The 22,792-nt window shown below is 42.9% G+C and overlaps 1 protein-coding gene across 2 annotated transcripts; it reads right to left on the bottom strand.

Annotated features, from left to right (window-relative positions):
- Positions 1-609: 609 nt before the first annotated feature.
- On the bottom strand, positions 610-22,753 carry ANGPTL5 (angiopoietin like 5). 2 transcript variants are annotated; one of them, XM_083436674.1, is made up of 8 exons: positions 22,201-22,753; positions 19,011-19,158; positions 17,180-17,283; positions 16,329-16,422; positions 15,524-15,624; positions 5,368-5,488; positions 3,967-4,152; positions 610-2,373 (listed from the first exon to the last, which is right to left on the bottom strand). In XM_083436674.1, the coding sequence occupies exons 1-8, from the start codon at positions 22,288-22,290 to the stop codon at positions 2,063-2,065; spliced, it is 1,155 nt and encodes a 384-aa protein (XP_083292800.1). In that variant the 5' UTR covers positions 22,291-22,753; the 3' UTR covers positions 610-2,062. The 2 variants fall into 2 exon arrangements, with proteins under 2 accessions (XP_083292800.1, XP_083292799.1); XM_083436673.1 differs by lacking the exon at positions 22,201-22,753 and adding an exon at positions 21,312-21,875.
- Positions 22,754-22,792: the final 39 nt, after the last annotated feature.

Consider the following 22,792-nt stretch of genomic DNA (forward strand, 5'->3'; position numbering starts at 1 on the left):
CTGGAATTGTGTAGGGTTTACTCCTTAGCCTTTTCTTCTCCCAAAGATGTCCAGCAAGGCAGAGGGTACATATTTACCCCATAGCCTTTTCTTCTCCGGAAGATATATCCCACAAGGCAGCAGAGGTTGAGAATCAGAGTTTTCCTTCTAGATGGGATACCTTCCCAGGTTGATGAGCCCCATCTGCCTCTCATTTCTCTCTACAGAATGTGCAGAAACTGCCTTCTTGACCACTGGACCCACTATTGGTTATGTCCGCTCAATTCACCTGTCTTTGCATGCAGGGGAAGTCCCTAACTCATGGAGGGTTTGAGACCCATCTGCTACCCTCACCTGGTTTAGCCGGCCAGCCAAAGCCATTTCAGAGGGTGTGTCCACTGTCTCATGCTGACAGCTTCTAAGAGCCACAGGTGAGAGCTGAGTGGCAGGATGGGAAGCAAGGGTGGACAAGCTACCCCTGAAGGAGCACAATGTGTTCCCCACCAGAGGTACTACCCCTCTGTTAACACCCCATACCCACAGAGAAATTTCCCCACAAATTTTTGCTCGAATGTGGGTTATGTGACTCAACACTGCCCAGAGAGTGGGGGAAGAGAAGAAACAGGAACATATGCTATATTACTTTATTATTATTGTTAAGATTTTCATAAAACAGAAGTTTCAAACACAAAAAACCATTAATTTTTTTAAAGAAAGACATTGGGAACAATGTTAATATGACTTCCTGCTGGAAAACATTCAATCAAACCACAGCAAGTTGTTTTATACTTCAGAAAATAATGATGTGAAAAGCAAGCCCTATCATTTTGCATAATTGTATAAAATAACAGCGTGGTGGCTTAGCACTGTGTATGAACCCTATCAGTGCTCCTAACTTCAATTATTATTATTTTTTAAAAACCACCATCTGTTTTATTCATATATCTCAGGGGCAAAAATCCTAAACAAATTGGTGGTACCTTTTGGAAGAGACATAATTTTATGGATATAAGCGAGTATCTGATCATTTTAAACAATGAACTAATATTCATGTTCTGTCAATACCCAGAAAAAGTGTGCCCATTTTAGCCGTATATCTTTGAAAAGTAAGTGCTTCAGAAATCTTTGCAAAGGAAATTTTATGATGCACAATAAAAAAATACCCTCCACCATCCCTTAAGTGATTCCTTTTTATTCTTTTTATTTTCTTTCCAGAAGAAATAGCCTTATTGGTTTCCTTTCCCGGGGCTGAAATTAGCCCCAAAGGGGCCAATTAAGGCACATTTCCTATTATCTGAGTCTATCTGGCACAATGGTAAAACAAGTGTGGTACCAGCAAACAGATTTCTTTTCTGTGAATAAATATGCATGTAACTGATATGCCATCTCAGAAGAAAAGCGGCTTCTTCCCAACTCACACCTCATTCTCCCTGTTGCCTCACTGCCTGAGGAAAACAGGCACATATCACTCTTCAGTGGGTAAGATTCCCTTCCAAATCAGATCCCCAAATGCAAGCAGTCAGGTTTGGATAGACCAAGACCACAGGAAGCTGCATTATAACCCAGTCAGGGCACTGGTCCATGCCGTTCAGTACTGTCTAAACTTCCTGGCAGTAGCTCTCCAGGGTTTCAGGCAGAGAGGCTTTTCCAGTCCCACCTGAGATGGCAAGGATTGAACAGGGGACCTTCTGCATGCAAAGCAGGTGCTCTCCTTCTGCTTCCCCCTTTCTTCCAAACTTTTTCCCTTAGGATGACATCCCAGATGTTAAGTTATGTTGACTCATTTTAAAGATAAAGAAGGCTCAATTGGCAACGCCGACCAAGCTGGAATTGTAGAGATCGATGCTTAAGGCATTGCGATTAAGCCAATAATGGCATCCAGGTATTTAGTGAAAATATTAGAAATGAAGCTGCAATATAGTGGGATAATAATTATGTTGTGCTGGAAAGTGCTGTTGCAAAGTAAGGTGTGCAAAATGCCTCTAACATTTCTAGAAATGGACTGCTAAACTAAAACTTTGCCTGCTACAGTCTGAAATGAGCTACCAGACTGCCTAATTTCAGAAAGTCGTGCATTGTTCCGTTATTTGAAATATGTTCTTCTGATTTTCATTGAAACCGATCTAATTTTGACTGGTTTGTCATTCACTGTCCAGGTTTCCCACCGAATCCCCGTTGCCAGCATCCTCCTTGTGACCCGGTGAACACCATTGAGATTTGCAAGACCGCACTGGCTGAACCACCAGCCTGTTTTCTCACTAAAGTTACTGCAGCTCTTCACGGGCTGCTCCTGGAGAGAGCAGGCTGGATTGCAGCCATCATTGTCCATATCAAATGTACTAAAAGGTAACGTGTTCTGGTTGTCTTGTTTTCTGTATCCCCGAAATGCATCACCTAAATTATAGGAACAAAAAAATAGGGGAAAGTAATTAAACACATCTGAATTAAGCATTTAACAGTGCAGGTCCTGACTAACTTGGGCCCTACATACTTATTAGCTAGCAACCATGAAGGCAGTAATGCTTCTGAATACCAATTGCTGGAAACTGCAGGTGGGCAGAGTGCTGTTGCGCTCAGATCCTGCTTATGGGCTTCCCCTAGGCATCTGGTTGGCCATTGTGAGAGCAGGATGCTGGACTAGATGGGCCATTGGCCCAGTCCAGAACACTCTTATGATGATCTTGAGTTATGCTCCTACATAAATTGTCATTCTCCTGCACTTCTTCTGCACGTCACAGATTCAGGCAGAGGATGGGAAACAGTCTCTGCTAATCTATATTACACTTAAATAGACACAATAGGAAGTGCTTCATTCATGAATTGCTCCTAGCAGCAATATCTGGAAGCAGATTTATAGGGGCAACTTTCTTTTCTGTGGCCTGTTGAATTATCTAACACTGACTTTTACTTCTGCTGTGAGCGAAGTATGTGTGATGTCACTGAAAAGCTCTTCGTGCCTATGAAACATCTACCTAATACTCTTCTACTGGAGGACTCCCACAGCCTAAGCAAGAACTTCTTCCAGAATTCATATACTACCCTTGTAGTATGAGCTGGCTTTCTGTGGCTAAGTATCAAAATATACACAGCTTGACTTTGACTGCCTCGTCTTGTTTGCTCTAGTCTCCCAGCAACACCTATGGCTTCTAGACTGGCCAAAAAACATCATCAGTAGAGTCTTTAATGAAGACTTTAAGTAAACTCTTCACTTGCCTTGAAATCATTCTGCCTCTTAACCAAACTGTGTGTAAGGTTTTGACTTAGATTATTCTGAAATAGCTAGCCTAATACATTGCCTTACGACCTTGGCTCTGGGCTATCAGTAAAATTTCAGTTATCTTTTCCTCTAAGAAACAAACAAGGGATTAGTAATGGTGGCTGAATCCTAGTTTTAGCAACTGCTTGCAACACAGCTTGCCCCAATTCTTGGCCTATATTAGCTTTCCACAACCTGGCACCCTATAAATGCTAACTCCCATCAGCCCCAGCCACGTGGCCAATGATCAGCAGGAATGATGAAAGCTGTAGTCCAAAACATCTGGATAACGTCAGGTTGGCAAAGGCTGTCCTACATTATGGATGCTCACAATTGTGTATATACACATGTAGTCTTACATTACTAGAAAGACATACAGTAAACTGTGTGGGGGTTCTCATGCAATCCCTTCCAGTGTCTCCAGTGTCGATTAAATTACTCCCTTTACAGATTTACACACCATCTCTCAGCAAAAGGTTCCCAAGGCAGTTCACATAAGCAGCCATAACGTGTAATATGGGAGCTGAGTACCTTGGCCATGACAACGTCGGTGATCTCAGAGCTTGGAAAATATGCCTCTGAAATCATGATACTTGCTCCAGCCAAGACACAGGAGCTCCTGGCAGATGTTCTATAGTTTATTGTCTATATTTGTTGACTTGCCACCCTATTTTCACATTTGCAGAGCCTATCATTTTAAAGCTAGACTGCTGTTCCCGTCTGAGTCTTACCGGCATTTCCAGAGTAACGTCCTAAATGTATTTTAAAAGAGCACGCTTCATCCTCTAACCAAAAACTGTCATACGATGCGTATGCATACGTGTCATCTTCAGCCTCCAAGCCCACATAAAGCATGAAGCTGGCTGTTTTCTGGTTTGCTATGTGGAAAATATTTCGGAGGCCGAGCCAAAATTCCCCTGTAAACAGAATTAAAATAAAACTCTAAAAGAACAGAAGTGAAGATTTATCCCTCCCCCCCCCCCACAAACACCTTCAATCTGTTTGCTATTAATCCTGAACCAGTTAAAGGAAGCTATGTCTAATTATTGATTTATACCCTGGCTTTTTCCTCTGACACACACACACAAGGCAGCTTACTGATAAAAATGGGAACCATTAAAAACATAGAAAAAACTATTATTACAACAATAATTAAAAAACAATTATATATTGATAGAATTAAACTAGCTACATAATCAATCTGATCTATTTAGTTTTTCTACCATAACAAAACAATGATCTGAAACTTCACTTATAGGTTCAGCTGAACAACAATCTGCTCCCTCAGTCACCCCGGAAGTAGGAAATGCTCAGTACACGCAGTGGTAAATATCAGTGTATTGTGCTTGATATGGTTCCATTAGGATACTCTGCCCTTGGAGGCCAATGGATCCATTGAGTTTCCAAGCAGCTTGGGGGGGGGGGGATTTTCCAGGTGATATGGCAGGCGTTCCTGTCGGAGCCCTGGCTCCCGCCCATTATAAATTATACCCCACTTCCCACAGGTATACAGCTCAGGACCTCCACTCTTATTAACTCTCAGACGTGTTGGGTTTCTATTCCTCTCACTGTGCAGATATTGTGTAGGATTGGTTCATCGCATGTCTGTGTTACGCATTCCAGCACCGACTGTTGGAATCACGGGAGTGGGTGTTTACTGTACTCTGTTTCCATTTGCTGTTGCTTTCATTTCTGACTCCTCTCTGAGGAAGATGAGAGAGAGGAGACATGTTTTCTTTGGTTCTGCCTTATGCTTAATAAAGGAGCTTCGTGCTCACAACCCCAGCCTAGCTCTGACTGCGTTTTATCTCTGTTGGACTCTGGATGTGTGCTCAATGTCTCCAAGACATGAGTCACTATAAATTGTCGGGGAAGGCTGTAGGAACTCCCTAGAGCTACACACTGATGGGAGGGACAGGCTGGATAAGACCTAATAAGAAGAATCTACCTCACAGGGTTGTTGAAAGGATAAAATGGGAAGGGGACAACCATGTGTGTCACCTTGAGCTCCTTGGAGGAAAGGGAGGGATATAAATATAATGACAAAAACAAACATGGACGCACCAAATTTGTATGTCCCTAGCTGGGCTGGAGTAACCAGAAAAAAGTCCTAACAAATAACAAATTGCTACCTTCAAGGTCACCAAATCCAGTCAAATAGTCAGACCATGTCCTTTGAAATTCAACAAGCCCCTCAGTTCTCTTCTGGATCACTGTCCATCCCCCTCCTCGAAAATCCATCTCACACAATACCTGAAATGTATATAAGTGATGGTGGTGAAATCTTTTTGTAAAGAAGCTGGCAAATTCCCACCGCACACACACCCCCGACCAAATTAAGCAAACACTAACATTTGTACACAATGTGGATTTCTACAAAGATTGGCTTTCAGTTTTTCACAGTGAGTTCACTAATTCTTCTCATTTTCCCTTCCCTTTAAAGAGGTCTTGGAAAAATTCTTGGAAATAATTTCTTCAAGCTAGGTGCAGCAATGTTATCAACACAGGACACACACATGTATTTATATGTATGTATGTATATGTATATGTATATGTATGAAAGAAAATAGTTTTTCTGAAGCTTGCAGGGATTGCACCTTTGGCATGCATACCTGGGTCCTAGAGTCAAATTATTAGTCAATGAGTGTATAGATTCAAAGCTAATTTCTTTATTTTCTTTTTTAGATGTCCTCTGTCGATAACATTGCTATATATATAAATGGAGCAAGGGTATTTTAACAGTGTGTGAGAGAAAGAGAAAGAGAGAGATGTTTGGACCGAATCCAGCCCTCTCCCAAACAGCTTAGTGGGTGGATATCAGCTTTTGCAAAGGTACACAGTCCTGATAACTAGACCAACCAGAAATGAGGGACATACATGTGGCACCCATTTGTGTATGCTGTTTCCAATTGAATTAGGTGTGCTTTCCATGTGAATGGCCTCTAGCAGGCAACTGCTTTTCCTTTTTTGCAATTTAACTTCTATTCAAGAGTGAGCCGTCAGACTTTTCTGCACCTCTCCCTTCTCTGTTCTGAAGTGTCTTCATCTGGCCCCCTCCGAAATTCAAAATCCTAATTTGATTTTCAGTTTTAACCTCCTCCTTAGTTGCTACACATCCTATAACCATGTTTTTCCATTAGTTCTTGATCTCTGGCCAGTGTCATAAGCAAACATTTTTACTTATTTGATGACTTCAACTTCTGTAGACATTGGCAGTCATTCCTAAACACTGGAAAGGTTTTTATTTTTTTTAAAAAGGAAATATGGAAGTTAATTATCTTAGTTATTTCAAAAGTATCCTCCAGTGCATGCTAAACTATTTCATGATTTATATATTTAACTCCTGCAAGCACAAAATTGGAGTAAGGATTTAAAAAAACAAAACACCATGGGAATGATACTGTCAATGTTAAGCATTTTCTTTTCAGGCCACAATGTTAGACTGAATTGGGGGGTGAGGAACCAAGCCTGGGGGCCAGATGTGGGACTCCTCTTAGACTAAACCCTCTCCTTACCCACACCCGCTCTTCCCAGGCCATGCCCTTTATCATCTCTGTTCACACCCTCCTTGAATGTTTTTCCTGGCTGTAATGTGTCCTTGTAGTCCAATACTGCCTCTTGCTTCCCTGGGTGGAAGATAAAGATATGTGTATGTATATATGTGTGTGTGTAAAACTAGTCTACTGTACCAAAGTAAAATTTACATTTGTTGTTCTGTCTACTTTTGTTTCTTAAGTGAAACACACCTACAAAGTTGGGAGGGAGTAGAATTGATGCTTTTGAATTATGGTGCTGGAGGAGACTCTTGAGAGTCCCATGGACTGCAAGAAGATCAAACGTATCCATTCTTAAGGAAATCAGCCCTGAGTGCTCACTGGAAGGACAGATCCTGAAGCTGAGGCTCCAATACTTTGGCCACCTCATGAGAAGAGAAGACTCCCTGGAAAAGACCCTAATGTTGGGAAAGATGGAGGGCACAAGGAGAAGGGGACGACAGAGGATGAGATGGTTGGATGGTGTTCTTGAAGCTACCAGCATGAGTTTGATCAAACTGTGGGACACAGTGGAGGACAGAAGTGCCTGGCATGCTCTGGTCCATGGGGTCACGAAGAGTCGGACACGACTAAATGACTAAACAACAACAACAAAGACTGGTTTGACAACCCGTTGCTCACTCAATATGTCCTGACTACAGCCTAGGTGGCAAAGCAAGAGGTGTGGGGATGAGCTCCCCGCTTCTCCCCACCTTGCTTGCTTCCAGGACACCCACAATGGCAACATCACCAACATCAGGGCACCATAATTTGCCCTAGGATGCAGTTGTGAGAGAAGAACTCTGCCCCCCCCCCCAAAGCTCCTAGAGGACTATCTTAGTATCTGCTTCAAAAAGCTTTAGATTGGTTGTGACTAGGGATGGAGGAGAAATTTGATTCAGTATGCATTTAAACCCAAATCTACCAAATTTGCACTTTCTGGAATAATATGTCAATCAAAACACAGCTATCATTCAAAATTTGCCCTTACCTGATTTTTGCAATTCAACCAAGCAATGTGAACAAAAAATATATATGGATATTTTAACTATAGTGTGCATTTGATTGATATCCTATGCTCTTTTAAAATGAGCTTTGGGGGGGTATTGGGTTGTTGTTTTTATTTTGATTATGTATTTTGTGGTTTTATATTTTGATTTTATTCCGTGAACCACCCTGAGACCTCTGGGTATAGGGCGGTATATAAATTCAACAAATAATAGAATATCACTGAAAATAACATACTAAAATACATTGCTTGCAAAAATGTGTACATTAGTCAATACTGAATATAAATGTTAGGAGAAATTCACACTAAAAAGCTGGATTTAAGATTGGGAAAAATGAGAAACTGAGAGAACCAGAATTGACAGAACCTTCCATACCCGATTGTGACACTGCCACTACAATGGCCAAGGGAAAGAGACCACCTCCGTTCTTGTGGCAGGACTTTCTTTCCAACCTGCCCTTTATAGTGCCACGTTTATACCAATGAGAAGTTAGCTAGAGTTTCTGTAAAGAGACCTTTGAAAAGTTCAGTTAATTGTGAGTTCTGTATAATAGCTGTAACTTTGCAAGTACTCCTTTAGCCTGTAAACACTTGCCCACCTTTTATTCCTTGTGTTTTCACTACACAGTCCTCCGATTAAAGATCTGGAGTGCACAATGAAAAGCACATTTTCTTAAGTCTTTATTAGTCACACAAGGCTGATCTGGCAAAAGCAACAATCCAAAGACTGATCCCAAGAGGGAGCGTTTGTTTGGCAGGTCAGTTCAGATCTCTGGAACAGTATTCTGTGCACTGCTGTGACTGCATTCTTGGTTTTCAAAATCATAGTGCAGCTAAGAAGCAAAGCCCCATGTTAAACCCTTTTCTCTCTCTCCCATAGGGGTTGAGGAGAAATTCGATTCTGTTAATTCGCACTTTCCAAAACACTATGAGAAGTGAAACACGGTTATCCTTCAAAATCTGCACATCTTAGAATTTTGCAATGTAGTTCTCCTGCCAAATAATCTGTACAAAAATTCATATGTGCATATAAATGCATATATAAGTGAAAACAAAACACATATTAAGGGGAATTGCTTTGCAAAAATGTGTGTGTTAGGCAAAGCTGCAGATAAAAATGTGCATATCAGCAGAAATCCACACTAAAATGCTGATGAATTTCCATGAGAACTTTTTTGGGGGGAGGGTGTTGGGAGCAGTAATGAGGTAAACTGCTATGCCTCGGCTCTAAAGGGGAGGGATTTCCTGGGACGTCTGCCAGGAAATGACGTGAGCAGACTGGAATGTTCTTTGTGTGCTGTGAAAGCGAAAGTGTCAGTGTGTCAGCAGCTCGCTCGGTGAGAGCAGCTGGCAGAAATGGAGCTGAACTCTGATGGATTTTTGCCAATGTTATCGGAGCAATAAAGACTTTAAGGAAAGCATCTGCCTTCGTTTAATTTAAGCCTTTATCACACGTATGCTGCGCTTATTCTGCTAAGGTGTTTTACTGCTGTAGGAGTGAAGCAGAGTTCACGCAACGGAAGCGTGCTGGACTGAGGGGCCAGTAAATCAATCAGGGAAGATTTACTGGCAGCACCGGGCTAATTATCCTAACAAAGGTTATGGACTTCAGCACGTGTGGAAAAAGGCTTTGAAGCTGCGGAGGGCTGAGATCGCGTGTCAGATCTTCAAAGGCACTGCGGAGAGACTCAGACGCAAGGAGCCAACAGCCACACAGACTCCCGGTTTTGGCTGAGTGAGTATAAGCCGACAGAAGGGAAGGGCCATGGCTCAGGCAGCTTCAGAAAACTTTACTATCCCCTTTGAGAGACTGAGTGAGTAGAAAGGGGCTGAGAAGGGCAGAAGATGGCTCTGAAGCACAGTTTTGGCTGTGAGCCTTTAGCATGTCAGAAGCTTACCCCCAGCACGTGGCTGGCGTGGAGCTTTCATGTGGAGCTTTCCCTAGTGGGGGCAGATTTGTGGGGTGTTGTCCAGAAACCCCTGAAGGCAGCTGAGAGCACAGAGGTGCAGAAAGAAGCAGAGCAGCGTGTGCTAGCGTTTCTAGCAGAAAACGTGGACGTACACCTGTTACCCCTAGTACAAGAGGCTAGAAGGCCTAGTGCAGCGTGGCGAGCACTCCAAGAAGCTTGTGAAGCAGGAGTGGGAGGCCTAAGCCAAGACGTGGCCGCTGCGATGCCAGAAGGGGCAGAGAGCCAAGATGGCGCTGAGAGCCCAGCTGAGAGCAGCTGGGAGAAGCTCCCAAGAGAGGGGGGCTGTAGAGCTGCTGTGGTTGCTGCAGAGAGCTGCTTTGATGCTGAGATGAGTCTGTCTGAGAGGCCTGGAGAGGGGCCAAGCTTGGAGAACCCCAGACCCACCAGACCCACCAGAGGGGGTGCAGGTTATCGACCTGGGAGCCCCAGGGGTGCTAAGAGTGGGGGGGCAGAGGAAAGCAACAGCGCAGAGAAGCCTCTTTCTCCAAAGGCTACTACCATAAGCTGTTTACGTGATGGAGCACAGAAATCTTCCCGTGGGAAGCCGTCTACAGAGAAAGCCTTCAAGGTCGGACATCTGGCGAAAGGACAGATAAGGGCCATGGACTTGCGTGAGAGAAGTCCAGTCTCCATGGCAACTGAGAGAGTTGCAACAATGGCTGCAGTGAAGAAAGTCAACACAGGCCCCAGCCAAGTGGGCAGTGAGAGGGGGGTTTTTGCTATGGCGACCCAGAAATGTGAACACAACAATCCTCTAGAAATCATCATTGACAGTGGAGCGACCCACACCCTCGTACCGTCGCCTAATCTCTTGCGGGATCGCAAGAGGGTGGAGACTGACAAGTTTTGTGTCGTGGCGGATGGTTCGAGAACTAAGTTGACTGAGACTGGATTGTTTTACTGTCCTTTTCTTAAGCATGAAGTTAAGGCTTTTGCAGTGCCTGGTTTGACCAATTGTCTGTTAAGTGTACATGATTTGCTAACAGAGGGCTTTCAAGTTTCTTTTGCAGGTGACAAGTGCGAATTCTACAAGGATGGCAACCATGTCTATACAGTGCATGCCAAAGACAATTTGTTTACTGTTAACCTGTCTTTGTCCACAGGAGAAGAAGACGCAGAAGATGCCAAGGGGCAATGTGTGAATGTAGCGCCCCACAATGGTTGTGCTCATATTTGGCATAGACGCTTTGCTCATTTGGGGTGGGCATTTCTTAGAAAAGCACCAAGTTTAACTGAAGGGTGTGACTTTAAGAGTTGTGACAAGTTTTTAGATTGCAATGCATGTAAGCAATCTAAGATTGTAACTTGCTCCTATCCGAAATCAGAGAGACGCACCACACAACCTTTTGAGTTAATTCATGCAGATTTGTGTGGGCCAATGGCGGTGGAATCTTTGGGGAAGTCAAAGTTTTCTTTGATTCTGGTTGATGATTTTTCGAGAAATTCTTGGACCTTTGCTTTGAGAACCAAAGCTGAGGCAGCAAAAATGATCAGAGATTGGATCACAGCTGTAGAAGTGACATATTCCGCCAAAGTTAAGGCCTTTCAGAGTGATAGAGGCTCGGAATTCACTGGATCCGCTCTGCAAGACTTTTTCAGGGAACAGGGGATTAGCCACAGACTCACTGCTCCTTACTCTCCGCAACAGAATGGTGTGGCAGAGAGGAAAAACAGGACAGTGCAAGAGGCAGTTTCTGCAATCCTTTGGGATGCAAAGCTACCCCAAAAGTTCTGGTCTGAAGCTTGGAAGTATGTGGTACATACACAGAACAGAGTGTACAACTCTAGTGTGGGAAATACACCGTATTTCTTACTGCATGGAAAAAAGCCCAAGGTGAATTACTTCCGTGTGTTTGGTTGTGAAGCCTGGGTGCTTATTCCAAAGGCTCTACGCAGAAAAGGCGAGCCAAGAGCAAAGAAAATGATCTTTGTAGGGTATGAACCTGGCTCAAAGGCCTGGAGGTTTGCGTACCCCAGTGGTGATCAGTCAAGACTGGTTGTGAGTAATAGTGCAGAGTTTTGTGAGCAAGCAGGCTGGGAGCGTCTGCACGCAAACCCAGAGGTGGTTATGCAACAGTCCTATGACTCAGACGTTGAAGAGGAGGATGATGAAGTGGTTGCAAGGGACCAAGGTCCAGAGCAACAAAGTCCAAGACAGGGACAACTTAGACTCCCTCAGGGAGGGGAACCTAGAACACCTCCTCTGACAAGAGTCAAGCTTGAACCAAAGAGTGAGCCTTCTTCGCCCGTTGAGCCAGCTGTGAGGCCCAAAAGGCGCAGCAGGTCAGAGGGGGAAGATGCTGAGGTTGAGGAAGAAGAAGCAGTGTCACCAAGAGTCACACTGAGGAGATCAGCGAGGACAAGGAGACCTCCTGATCGGTATGAGGCTTCAGGTGTCTGGGTAGGTTCAGCTAGATGTGAACCTGAGTCCTTTGAGGATATTCAGAGTTTACCTGAGGAAGAAGCAGCTGAGTGGCACAAGGCAATGGACAAAGAGTTGAAGTCCATGAAGGATCTAGGTGTGTTTTCACTCACTGAACTGCCACCAGGCAAACAGGCAGTAGGTTGCAGGTGGGTTTACCGTTTGAAACCCACAGAGACTGGACAGCCGCAGTATAGAGCGAGATTAGTTGCACGTGGATTTTCTCAGAAGAAGGGAATACACTTCACGGAAGTGTATTCGCCGACATCACGTGCAGAGACTCTGAGAACGCTTTTAGCTTGTGCGGCACAGAGAGGCTGGAAGGTAAACCACTTTGATGTGGATGTTGCCTACCTAAACTCAGATCTCCAGGAGGAGCTGTACATGAAGCCTCCTCCAGGGTTTGAGACCAAGAGGCAGGATGTTGTGTGGAGGTTGCACAAATCTATCTACGGTTTGCGTCAATCTGCCAGAAACTGGAACATGTGCCTGAATGAAGCCTTGGAAGAGTTAGGTTTCAGAAAAAGTGTTGCTGATAGTTGTCTTTACCTGAAAGGGTCTGGTGAGAAACAGGAACAGGTGTTAGTTTTCATTGACGACCTTTTGTTTTTTGCGGAGACGGATGAACAGGCAGAAAAGTTTGCCAAAGACCTAGGGAAACGTTTCAAGTTGAAACAGCTCGGTGCTGTCAAAACTTATCTTGGTGTCAATGTTGAACGCACACAAGATGGAAGTTTCTTGCTCAGTCAGAGAGGTAAAATTGAGCAATTGCTGCAGAAAATGAGAATGAGTGATTGTGCAGGAGTCAGGAGTCCAATGGAGACTAATTTTGTGAAAGACAGCCAGCAAGGAGACAGTGCTGTGTTTGAGAATCCTGAAGTGTTTCAGTCAGCCCTAGGGAGTTTGTTGTACTTGTCCCAGTGGAGCAGGCCTGATATTGCTTTTGCTGTCAATCTGCTCAGCAGGGAAGCATCAAACCCTAGTGTGCATGCCTGGAATGGCATGAAGAGAGTTCTGAGATATCTGCAGGAAACAAAAGACCTTTGTCTTAGGTTGCCAGCACAGGGAGAAGCCAAGCTAGTCGGCCATGTGGATGCTGATTGGGCTAATTTGAAGGACCGCAAATCTGTGTCTGGTCTAGTGGTTAAGTTTGGGAACTCAGTAGTTGGATGGAGATCCAAGAAGCAGAGTCTTATAGCGCTCTCATCCACTGAGGCTGAGTTCAGTGCTCTTTCAGAGATATGCACAGAGCTGGAGTTCTATGCTTGCTTAGTGCAGGAAATCTGTGGGGTAGATTGTCAACCAATACGTGTGTTTGAAGACAATCAACCATGCCTACGTTTGGCAGAGTCTGGACAGTTCAAAGCGAGGACGAAACATTTAGATATTCGCTTTCGGAATGTGTGTCAAAGCGTTCAAGAGGGATTAGTAGCACTGAAATATTGTCCCTCTGCGAAGAACCTAGCTGATGGCTTAACAAAGCCACTCTCCTTCCAGAGACATGGAGAGTTTTGCGTAGGTTTAGGTTTGGGACGACCAAGGGTCGATTCTACCCTCCGATCCGAGGCAAGAGGGGGTGTTGGGAGCAGTAATGAGGTAAACTGCTATGCCTCGGCTCTAAAGGGGAGGGATTTCCTGGGACGTCTGCCAGGAAATGACGTGAGCAGACTGGAATGTTCTTTGTGTGCTGTGAAAGCGAAAGTGTCAGTGTGTCAGCAGCTCGCTCGGTGAGAGCAGCTGGCAGAAATGGAGCTGAACTCTGATGGATTTTTGCCAATGTTATCGGAGCAATAAAGACTTTAAGGAAAGCATCTGCCTTCGTTTAATTTAAGCCTTTATCACACGTATGCTGCGCTTATTCTGCTAAGGTGTTTTACTGCTGTAGGAGTGAAGCAGAGTTCACGCAACGGAAGCGTGCTGGACTGAGGGGCCAGTAAATCAATCAGGGAAGATTTACTGGCAGCACCGGGCTAATTATCCTAACAGAGGGGGGTCAAAAAACTGATGTGGAAATGTGGAGAAGCAAATTTAAGAATGGAAAAATGAGAAACCGAAACTGACATGTTTATCCATCCTGGGGGTGTGAACGCAGCCTTGGCAGCCAATTTGTCTTTACTGTTAAAGTGTCATATAAAAAATATGTCACATTGGTATTTATGATTTTTCTTGTCGACTACACAAAAGGAGAGACAGAGCTTTGCACTGTGACAAATGGGTGTTCTGTCTTGTTGGCATTTGTAAATGAATTCAGCGTTTTCTTACAAACATCACTAGTATTTCATTTACTGTTATTCTGCAATTCAGTCAAAGATCAGCAAGCTTATATCAAACACAGTTAAATAATTAAGCCCCCTCAATTTCGAAGAGACTAGTTTACACAATGCATTTCTTGCTCACATAAGCAGACCTAGTCTTCCCCAATATATAGTTGTGTGGGCAACTGAGATAGGGTCATACAATAACACCTGCTTTGCATGCAAAAGTTCAATCCTGCACATCTCCAGGAAGGACTTGGAAAGACTCCTGTCTGAATCCCTGCAGAACCAATACCAACTGGGTAGTCACTCAGGACTAAACTACATGGCCCAACGATTCAGTATGTCAGTTAGTGAACATCGGAGGAAGTCAAAGCCTGCTCCTTGGGGTAGTTGTGTGCTACTCCTAGGTATTCCTGGGACCCCTATATCTGCTCTTCCACCTACTGCTAGTGATAGCTCTGAGCCCTTGGAATACTGCTCAAAGGAGAACAAGTTGGCATAGCTAATGAGCTGTCAGTCTCACAAGGTAAGCTTTTCATCTCTAGGAAAGCGGCAGTTCTCCCTTCACCCAGGCTAAACCATGATGCTCAAATGGTACAGCCATCTAAGCTTCCCAAGAGCCGTAGTGTCTCAGGGTGTTTGCTAGCTGGGGAAAATTACAAGCAAGACGATTGCCTAAGACTTCGAGGACTGCTAGCGTGCTAGGATTGCACCCAAAAATTATTATACTTAGTGCCAACATTGCTATTCTTTCCTATGGGAGTTGAACCACACCTGCTAGTTTTTAGTTTGGAAAAAAGGGTACTTGAAATGCCTATGAAAAATAGTGAATCAGCCACATTGTACTCATCTGCTTTCCAATGTTTCATGCTACAGTCAGTACATATCAGTGACTATGTTTCCTCTCCTCTAAGTTACAGTACTTCCAGTTGAACAAACTGACCCCCCATATCAAATTTAAAATATTGGCAGTTGGGGGCGGCTTGGAAAGTGTTAAAACTACTGATAAAGCGACAGGGACTGCTTTAACGCAGCCATAAGAAGAGGGGGGAAACAACAATCTAAGCAAACAGTAAAAATGAAAAATCTGTATTACCTCAAAGGGATAACTTGATCCTTCTGGATGGATTATGTAGAGACCGCTTGGAGTTTTTGTAACAGAGCCAATGGTATCTTTAATATCGCTGCAATCCAAACCTGGCAGACAACATTACCAGAGGAAGTTCAGGTTCAACTTTGTAAAAAGGAAACAAGAGTTAACCTTTTCTCTGACAGTCACTTTCCCCCTGAACTGCCTCCCCCTGGCTTTGACTCTCTGCCAAGGTTTCGGACCCATGTGAATATAAACAAGAACATGGAACGCAGGCTTCTAGGCAAAGTGACTGGTAGGTAATGGTTAAGCATGCACACACATACACACATTAGTTGCACCTGATTGCAGTGCAACATGTCTTTTTACCCATAGATTATTGTACCATTCCAAAGAATTAGTTTACCCACATTTGAGCATAATGTAGCTGTTAATCTGCATTTTCCCATTTGTATTAGACTTGAGTAGTCCACATTGGCATGTATTTGAATACAAGGAGCGACTTCTGTCTTTCCCTTTCATATCCAATCAGATGGATGGCAAAGAAAAATAATTTATTACTTCTGATTAATTATTATTATTGCTATTATTTCATAAAATTTATATACTGTTTATTAAAAAAAACTCTCAAAGCAACTTACAAAAAGAATACAACAATGAAATGATCAATAAACACTTTTGTTTTTGCAAAATCAGTAATGCCAAACCACTCCCCCACCCCCAATCTTTCTTATTTGTACCACTGCCGTACCAGGAGGAGATATGGAGCAAGAAGAGAAATGGGAAAAGTCAGGAAGCAAAAAGTATTTACCGTGAGACTGAACAGCTCGATGAGGAAATACATCAATTGGTTTTCTAGATAGTTCTGTGTTTAAAATCATAACCCGACTCATCAGTTCATTGACCTGTGTGATCACAAGAAAAACCTTAAACCATTCTTAATATTCAGGGGAGCCCAGCATTGCCTCTTTTCTTTTCTTTTATTCATAACCTTGAAACAAACATTAACATGGGATGTAATTCAGCCCAAATTAGGTACTTCTACAATCCCAAGAAAAATTACTAAATGGGGCTTAATTCTGAGTAAATATACTGAATATACTGAATATACATCTGGTGGCACACCCCATTGATTTTGGTCGATTAAGCATGTTTTATGTAGAGCAATCCTAAGAAAAACTTCTCAGAAGGAAGTAACACTGAGCTCAGCAGGAGTTAGAAATTAAGCTGAAGACAAGTGCCTAAGTATCTCCTAGTAAAATCAATGTGAGTGAAGAATGCTTAACTTTGGCTAGCTCATACACACGGTTTATAATTCATATTTTTAAGACTACAGCTGCCATTTCCCACCTATTCACTGACTCATACAGAATAAATCTGAGGAGGGTCCTACATAAAAAGCTAACAGTATATTTGCTGACCTTAATGGCTCCCTCATATCTACCCAAAATGGTGTTTGTGGCACTGTAATAAATCAGTAGTTTCTTTCCAATGCAGAAAACAATAACCAAATACTTCCTGTTGCAAGACAAACTGTTTTTATGAAATGCGCTCGCTGTGTTTGTAAACTGGATTTTGACATTTAGTTCAGCTGAATTAAGATCATTCAGTAGAATTAGTCCTGTACAGAAAGAAATGCATTCTGCAAATAATAACTGATACCTGATCGGAAAGATAATCGAGAGAAGACTGGTGATCATCCATCATGTTCCGTATCATCTTCTTGGTACTTCTTGCATATTCAACTAGAGAATTCTGCAAGTTCCCTTTAAGCAAACAGACCGTCAGTCATTTAAAAAGTTACTGAAATAATGCAATGACACATAACAGAGCTTTCTTCAGCAATTAGCGTTGTGTGGTAATATTTCAAGCGGGGGAAAAGCCTGACTACATGTGATGCTAACAATTGTGATGCTAACTATCTGTGTGATTAGCAATCAGGTTGTTGGTTTCTTTTTAATTAAATGCCAGGAACAGGGGACAAACAGCAATCAGCACTGCAGTGCTGGGGCAGGTTTAAACCTTCCGTCCCCAGCTGTGGACTTCCTCAAACTCGCTACCATAGTGATTGACAGTAGGTTGGAACTCCCATTCACATCAGTGGGAACTTTCCTCTTTCTAATGATAATGGTGGTATGAGGACATTTACTGAGATCACAGCTGGGGAGAGAAACCTCAAACCACCTCTCCTTGCACATTGTGAAGTTGAAAACAATCTCTGCTTCTCCATGTTTGTTTCTTTGTTTTCTAAGCCAACGTGATTACTCAGCACTTCGTTAGCGTCACACGCAGTTAGGCCCTAAATCGGCTTCTTTGTAAAAGTGGGATTTGGATGATTTGTGGGTTTGAATCAAATTGCTTAGTGTCTTAAGGTGCTGGGGGTGGCACATCAAGATGATGATACCTCAGTCCCTCGTATCTCCAGTTCAAAGGATTGCACTAAGCAGGGCTAAGAAAGACATCTGTCAGGATAACCTGAAGAACTAATGCCAGTCAGAGCAGACAAGACTGAGCTGGGTGGATCAACAACCGGAATAAGGCAAGTTTTGCATGTTCATACCACTTAACATCAACGTCTGCATTTGTAGATGCAGAAAATTCCTGAAACAAACCAGTTGCAGCAGGAAATGAAGTATTTATATTACGAATGTGGAAATGTTCAGCCTACTAGGTTTAGAACTGTTTCACCCTGTGCTCATCCAACCCCACAGAGCTTTAGATATATTACACCTGTGTTGAGTGAATGAGCTGCACTAGCTGCCTATCGACAACCAAATCAAGTTCTGGGTTTTGCTACTGATATTTAAATCCTAAACAGCCTGGGATCAGGATACCTAGCAGTCCCAGTATGGACCAAGGCAATCGTTAAGAACAGGCATTGGCAAACTCGGCCCTCCAGATGTTTTGGGACACCAACTCCCATCATCCCTGACCACTGGTCCTGTTAGGCTAGGGATGGTGGGAGTTGTAATCCCAAAACATCTGGAGGGCCAAGTTTGCCTATGCCTGGTTAAGAATGTTCAAAGATCCATAACCAGTGGATTGCCACTTAGCAACAACATGGAAGTAGGCATTCTCAGTGCAGCACCCCCCTCTGAAATGCTTTCCCTCAGGTTACTCATGAGGTGGAGATAGTAATGATCTTTAACCAATGCTTTAGAATGTGTATGTTCACAGTTTCCTTTAGTTTTAAATTTTTAGTTTTGAACTCTGCTCAGTTTTAATTGTGATTTACACTTGTGATGTATTTTTATCTTATTTTTATCTACTTTTTAGGAAGCTTTGCTGAGTGTTGTTGCATTTTAATTGCATTTATGTAAATTTCTTAATATAGTGAAAATAGGTAAGTAGTATATTTATTTTTAATAAATAAACTTAACATACTGTGAGCGAAATACAAATAAGTTCAATATCGTTTCATTTTAGCAATATCCCAAGTTAGCTTGCAACAGTGAATGAAAGGAAAGAGTTTCTAAAATACAAAAGTACATACTACACATGTAATGTTTTTCTTCTCTTAACACTTTAGCTTGAAAATCACAGGGCACATGGCATTTTTTCTTCTCCTGTGGATTTTCTGAAGATTTATTTTTTGTTCCTGGACTGGCTGCCTCTTCCACAGTGGTTGTGGCAAAAGTACCCTGGAATACCAAACAGAAGGGGGGAAAGATCTGTACCGAATGTAGATAAAACAGGTTCTTGATTATCAAGAATTTAAAAAGATGGCAAACATTTTCATCTCAGAATAAGATGGTTCAGAAGATGTGAAATCTAGGCTGTTAAGTGGGGCAGTGTAGAGGAGCATATGGCGCCAAAAAGCCGCACTGGCTGCCAGTGTTACCAAGCCAAATTCAGGGTGATATATACTGACTAAAGTACTGTCACATTTATGCTTATTTAATATGTGATCAGCTTAGAAAAGAGCCAGCAAATCTCTGCAGCAGTTATATAATTGGGTATTACCCAGTTTGACCCAAGTGATTTCCAGGAATATGTAACCCAGCCACAGAGCACAAGGCGTAATACAGTACCCCTTGACAAAGTAAAAAAAGGGGCTTTTTCCTCCTCACTGAATGATGAGAAAAACCACAACCAACCCTCAGATGTTGAATTAAGGGTACAGAGCTTAAAAGCACAGGGTGTGACTTTTCAGTCACAGGGCTGTAAGGCCAGTACCTTCCAGTTTACAAATTAAATGCTGATGTTTTAATGCTCCCATTTTAGCAAAAAATGAGAAGTTAAGAGAGAGGTTTTAAAAATGGAAATATTGAACTGTTGAACTTCCTGAAGCAATGAAGAAAATGCCATTCGCTTTCCAAATATTTCCTTCAAATTCCTCTCCTTCCCCATATAAAGAAATATTCTGTTAGCACAGCTCATAGTTTTGATTAGACTGTATCCTTTGCAGCTCTCCTGCAGCCCCAACAAAATATACTTATTTATTGCTTTAAGGCCACAATCCTAAACACTCTAGGGAGTAAAACCTATAAAGTTGCCTTATACTGAGTTAGCCCATTGTTCTACATAGCTTAGTATTGTCTACACCAGGGGTCAGCAAACTTTTTCAGCAGGTTGGCCGGTCCACTGTCCCTCAGACCTTGTGGGAAGCCAGACTATATTTCGGAAAGGGGGGGGGGAGAGCAAATTCCTATGCCCCACAAATAACCCAGAAATGCATTTTAAATAAAAGCACACATTCTACTCATGTAAAAACAAGCTGATTCCCAGACCGTCAGTGGGCTGGATTTAGAAGGTGATTGGGCCAGATCCGGCCCCCGGGCCTTAGTTTGCCTACACATGGTCTACACAGTGACTAACAGCAGCTCTCGAGAATTTCAGGCTTGTTTTTCCCCCTCAGGGCTACTTAGAGGTGACAGGGACCTTTTGAGACCTTTTGTATACAAGGTATGAACAAACTGAGCTACAGCTCTTTCCCACAGTATCTTCCCCTTCTGGCAGGAGCAACATCATAAGAATAAAGCAATTACTAAGGGCAAAGAACTGTAAGCAGCCAACTACGTATGCAGATTTTAAACAGTGTTAAGTAATTAGAGAACTGAGGTGAGAATGAAGCTCAAGAAATTGCCTTACATGCAATCTTATTATACATGTATACGCAGAAGTAACTCACATTAAGTGAAATGGAGCTTACTCCCTGGTAAGTGGGTATATGATTTTAGCATCAATTACAAACTGACCCTCGACAAAATAGCAATAACATAACCAGATGTTGGTTAAGTAACCTAGAGCTTTAGGGTTTTACACACATACACACACACACACGGGCAAAAACATTATAACACTGAAATGTAATCGTCCCTTAAAAATGTTTTTCAAAACTTTCTACACAAACCCATTGAGAACCTCTAGATGTATTGCAATAAAGGATCAGAATGCCCCATGACACAAGTAAAATAAAAACAAATGATGTTATTTTGTATTTACAGTAAAGTATGTGTGTTTAGAAGACGATCCAAAAATTGCAAAGGCCATTTACTATTTGTGAAGAGGTATGCCTCCAAGTTCAACTTTTATTAATGACCTGATAAAAAGCCATGCCTTCACAGATGTTAATGAAAAAACTCTCAGTAACTTTAGTGGGGACTTCAGTCTATCTTTTCAACTAGGCAAGCAACTGCATTTACTATGTTAGTTGCATTAATATAGTTTCAGCAGGGTCTTTTCAGTAGAAATACAACTGCACTCTATAGACACACTATAGCCCTCCGAAGCAAAAACATGTTGAAAGCAGGATTTCCTTAATCTTATCAAGGCAATACATTGCAAACCTTACCATTGCAGAACATGGCTTGGCATTACCAAACACAGTATCAGCCCCAATGAAAAATATGATATTTAGGAAGATCAGTGAGGATGCACTGAGATGGATCATCTCTGAGTTGAAGAAAGGAAAAGGTTTTGAAGAATTTCAAACTGCCTTGGAAAAGACTGTCCACTAACTGATGAAGTCTTGAGTTAAGAATTCAGGAATGTGTACAGCATAAACATTAGCCAGAAAGCCAACCCTTTTATGCCCGGACTTCAGAAAACTTACACAAAATTTTATGTAACCCATGTCTGCTTTAATCCCCCAAGCAATTGTAAAGCATAAAATCATTTGATCCTAAAAGCAAATATTGCTGACATAAAGCAGTTGCTACTTAATTAAGATCTGAAAATAACTGTTCTGGGAGGGTTGGATCAGTGCCAATGTTCTGCAGGACGAAGTGCAGGGCTCCTTTTTTATATGGCTTGCCAGTGTCATCAGATCTTTGCCCAGGCCATAACATCTAGCCACCTGGAGCAGACCACATTGAAGGGGTTTCTGGAGACCCCCCCCATCCCCAAAACGGCTTGCCACAAAGCCCACCCTCCCCCTCCACAATTCCTCTCTTCACACTATCTGAAATGCTACTGATCTTCCTCCCCTCTACCTTCTCTACGTTCCATCCTCGCACATGCTCAGGTCTTCCTCTTTCCCTTTCTCCATGCTGTTTCAAGAAGTGTAGAGAGAAAGAGAAGGCTGCCAGGGAAAATTCAGCCCACAGGTTGCCAGTTACCAATCCCTGTTCTTGGGGAGAAAACAGCACAAAATCCTAACTACTGATTTCAGACTCTGACCATCTGGAAATAATATACAGATCAGCTTGCACTAACTCACAGGAACAAAAAACACCACTGACCTCAATAAGAAATGGCTTAGGTCCATGGTACCTCAGGGCAGCCTTCACCAACTTGACGCGCTCCAGATGTCTTGGGACTGCAGCGCCCATCAGCCAGCACCAGCGCTCATGCTGGCAGGGGCTGATGGGAGTTGTAGTCCAAAACTTCTGGAGGGCTCCAGGCTGATGAAGGCTGCCTTAGTGGAGCACTTCTGTATATCAGAGGCTCAATGAGGGTGGGGACATCTTGCCCACCCACAGTCACACCTGAGAGCCAGTGTGTCATAGTGGTTAGTCTTAAACTAAGACCTGGGAGAGACCTGGGAGAGACCAGGGTTCAAATCCCCACTCCTCTATGGAGCTCACTGGGTGAACCTTGGCCCAGTCACTGCCTCCCAGCCTAACCACCTAACAGGGTTGCTGTTGGGATTAAATGAGCAGGGAGAATAATAGAATTGAAGGGACCGGAAGCCCAACTCCCTCCAGGGCAAGAATCTCAGCAAACAACTGCCCCTTTTTGTTTAGGCAGGTTTTTGCCTTTCTGACTTGGAGACTATTACTATATCAACCCCCCCCCCCCACACTCCTTTTTATTACTGTACGTAATACTGTA

Source organism: Podarcis tiliguerta (assembly GCF_965153285.1).
Source record: "Podarcis tiliguerta genome assembly, chromosome: 4".
Lineage (NCBI taxonomy): Eukaryota > Metazoa > Chordata > Lepidosauria > Squamata > Lacertidae > Podarcis > Podarcis tiliguerta.

Coding starts and splice junctions, on each gene's coding strand:
- ANGPTL5 (XM_083436673.1), bottom strand. CDS start 21,410: ATGATCCATCTCAGTGCATCCTCACTGATCTTCCTAAATATCATATTT. Junction 19,159..21,311: donor CCAAGCCATGTTCTGCAATG/GTAAGGTTTGCA, acceptor TTGGTATTCCAG/GGTACTTTTGCCACAACCAC. Junction 17,284..19,010: donor AGAAAAACATTACATGTGTA/GTATGTACTTTT, acceptor GTTTGCTTAAAG/GGAACTTGCAGAATTCTCTA.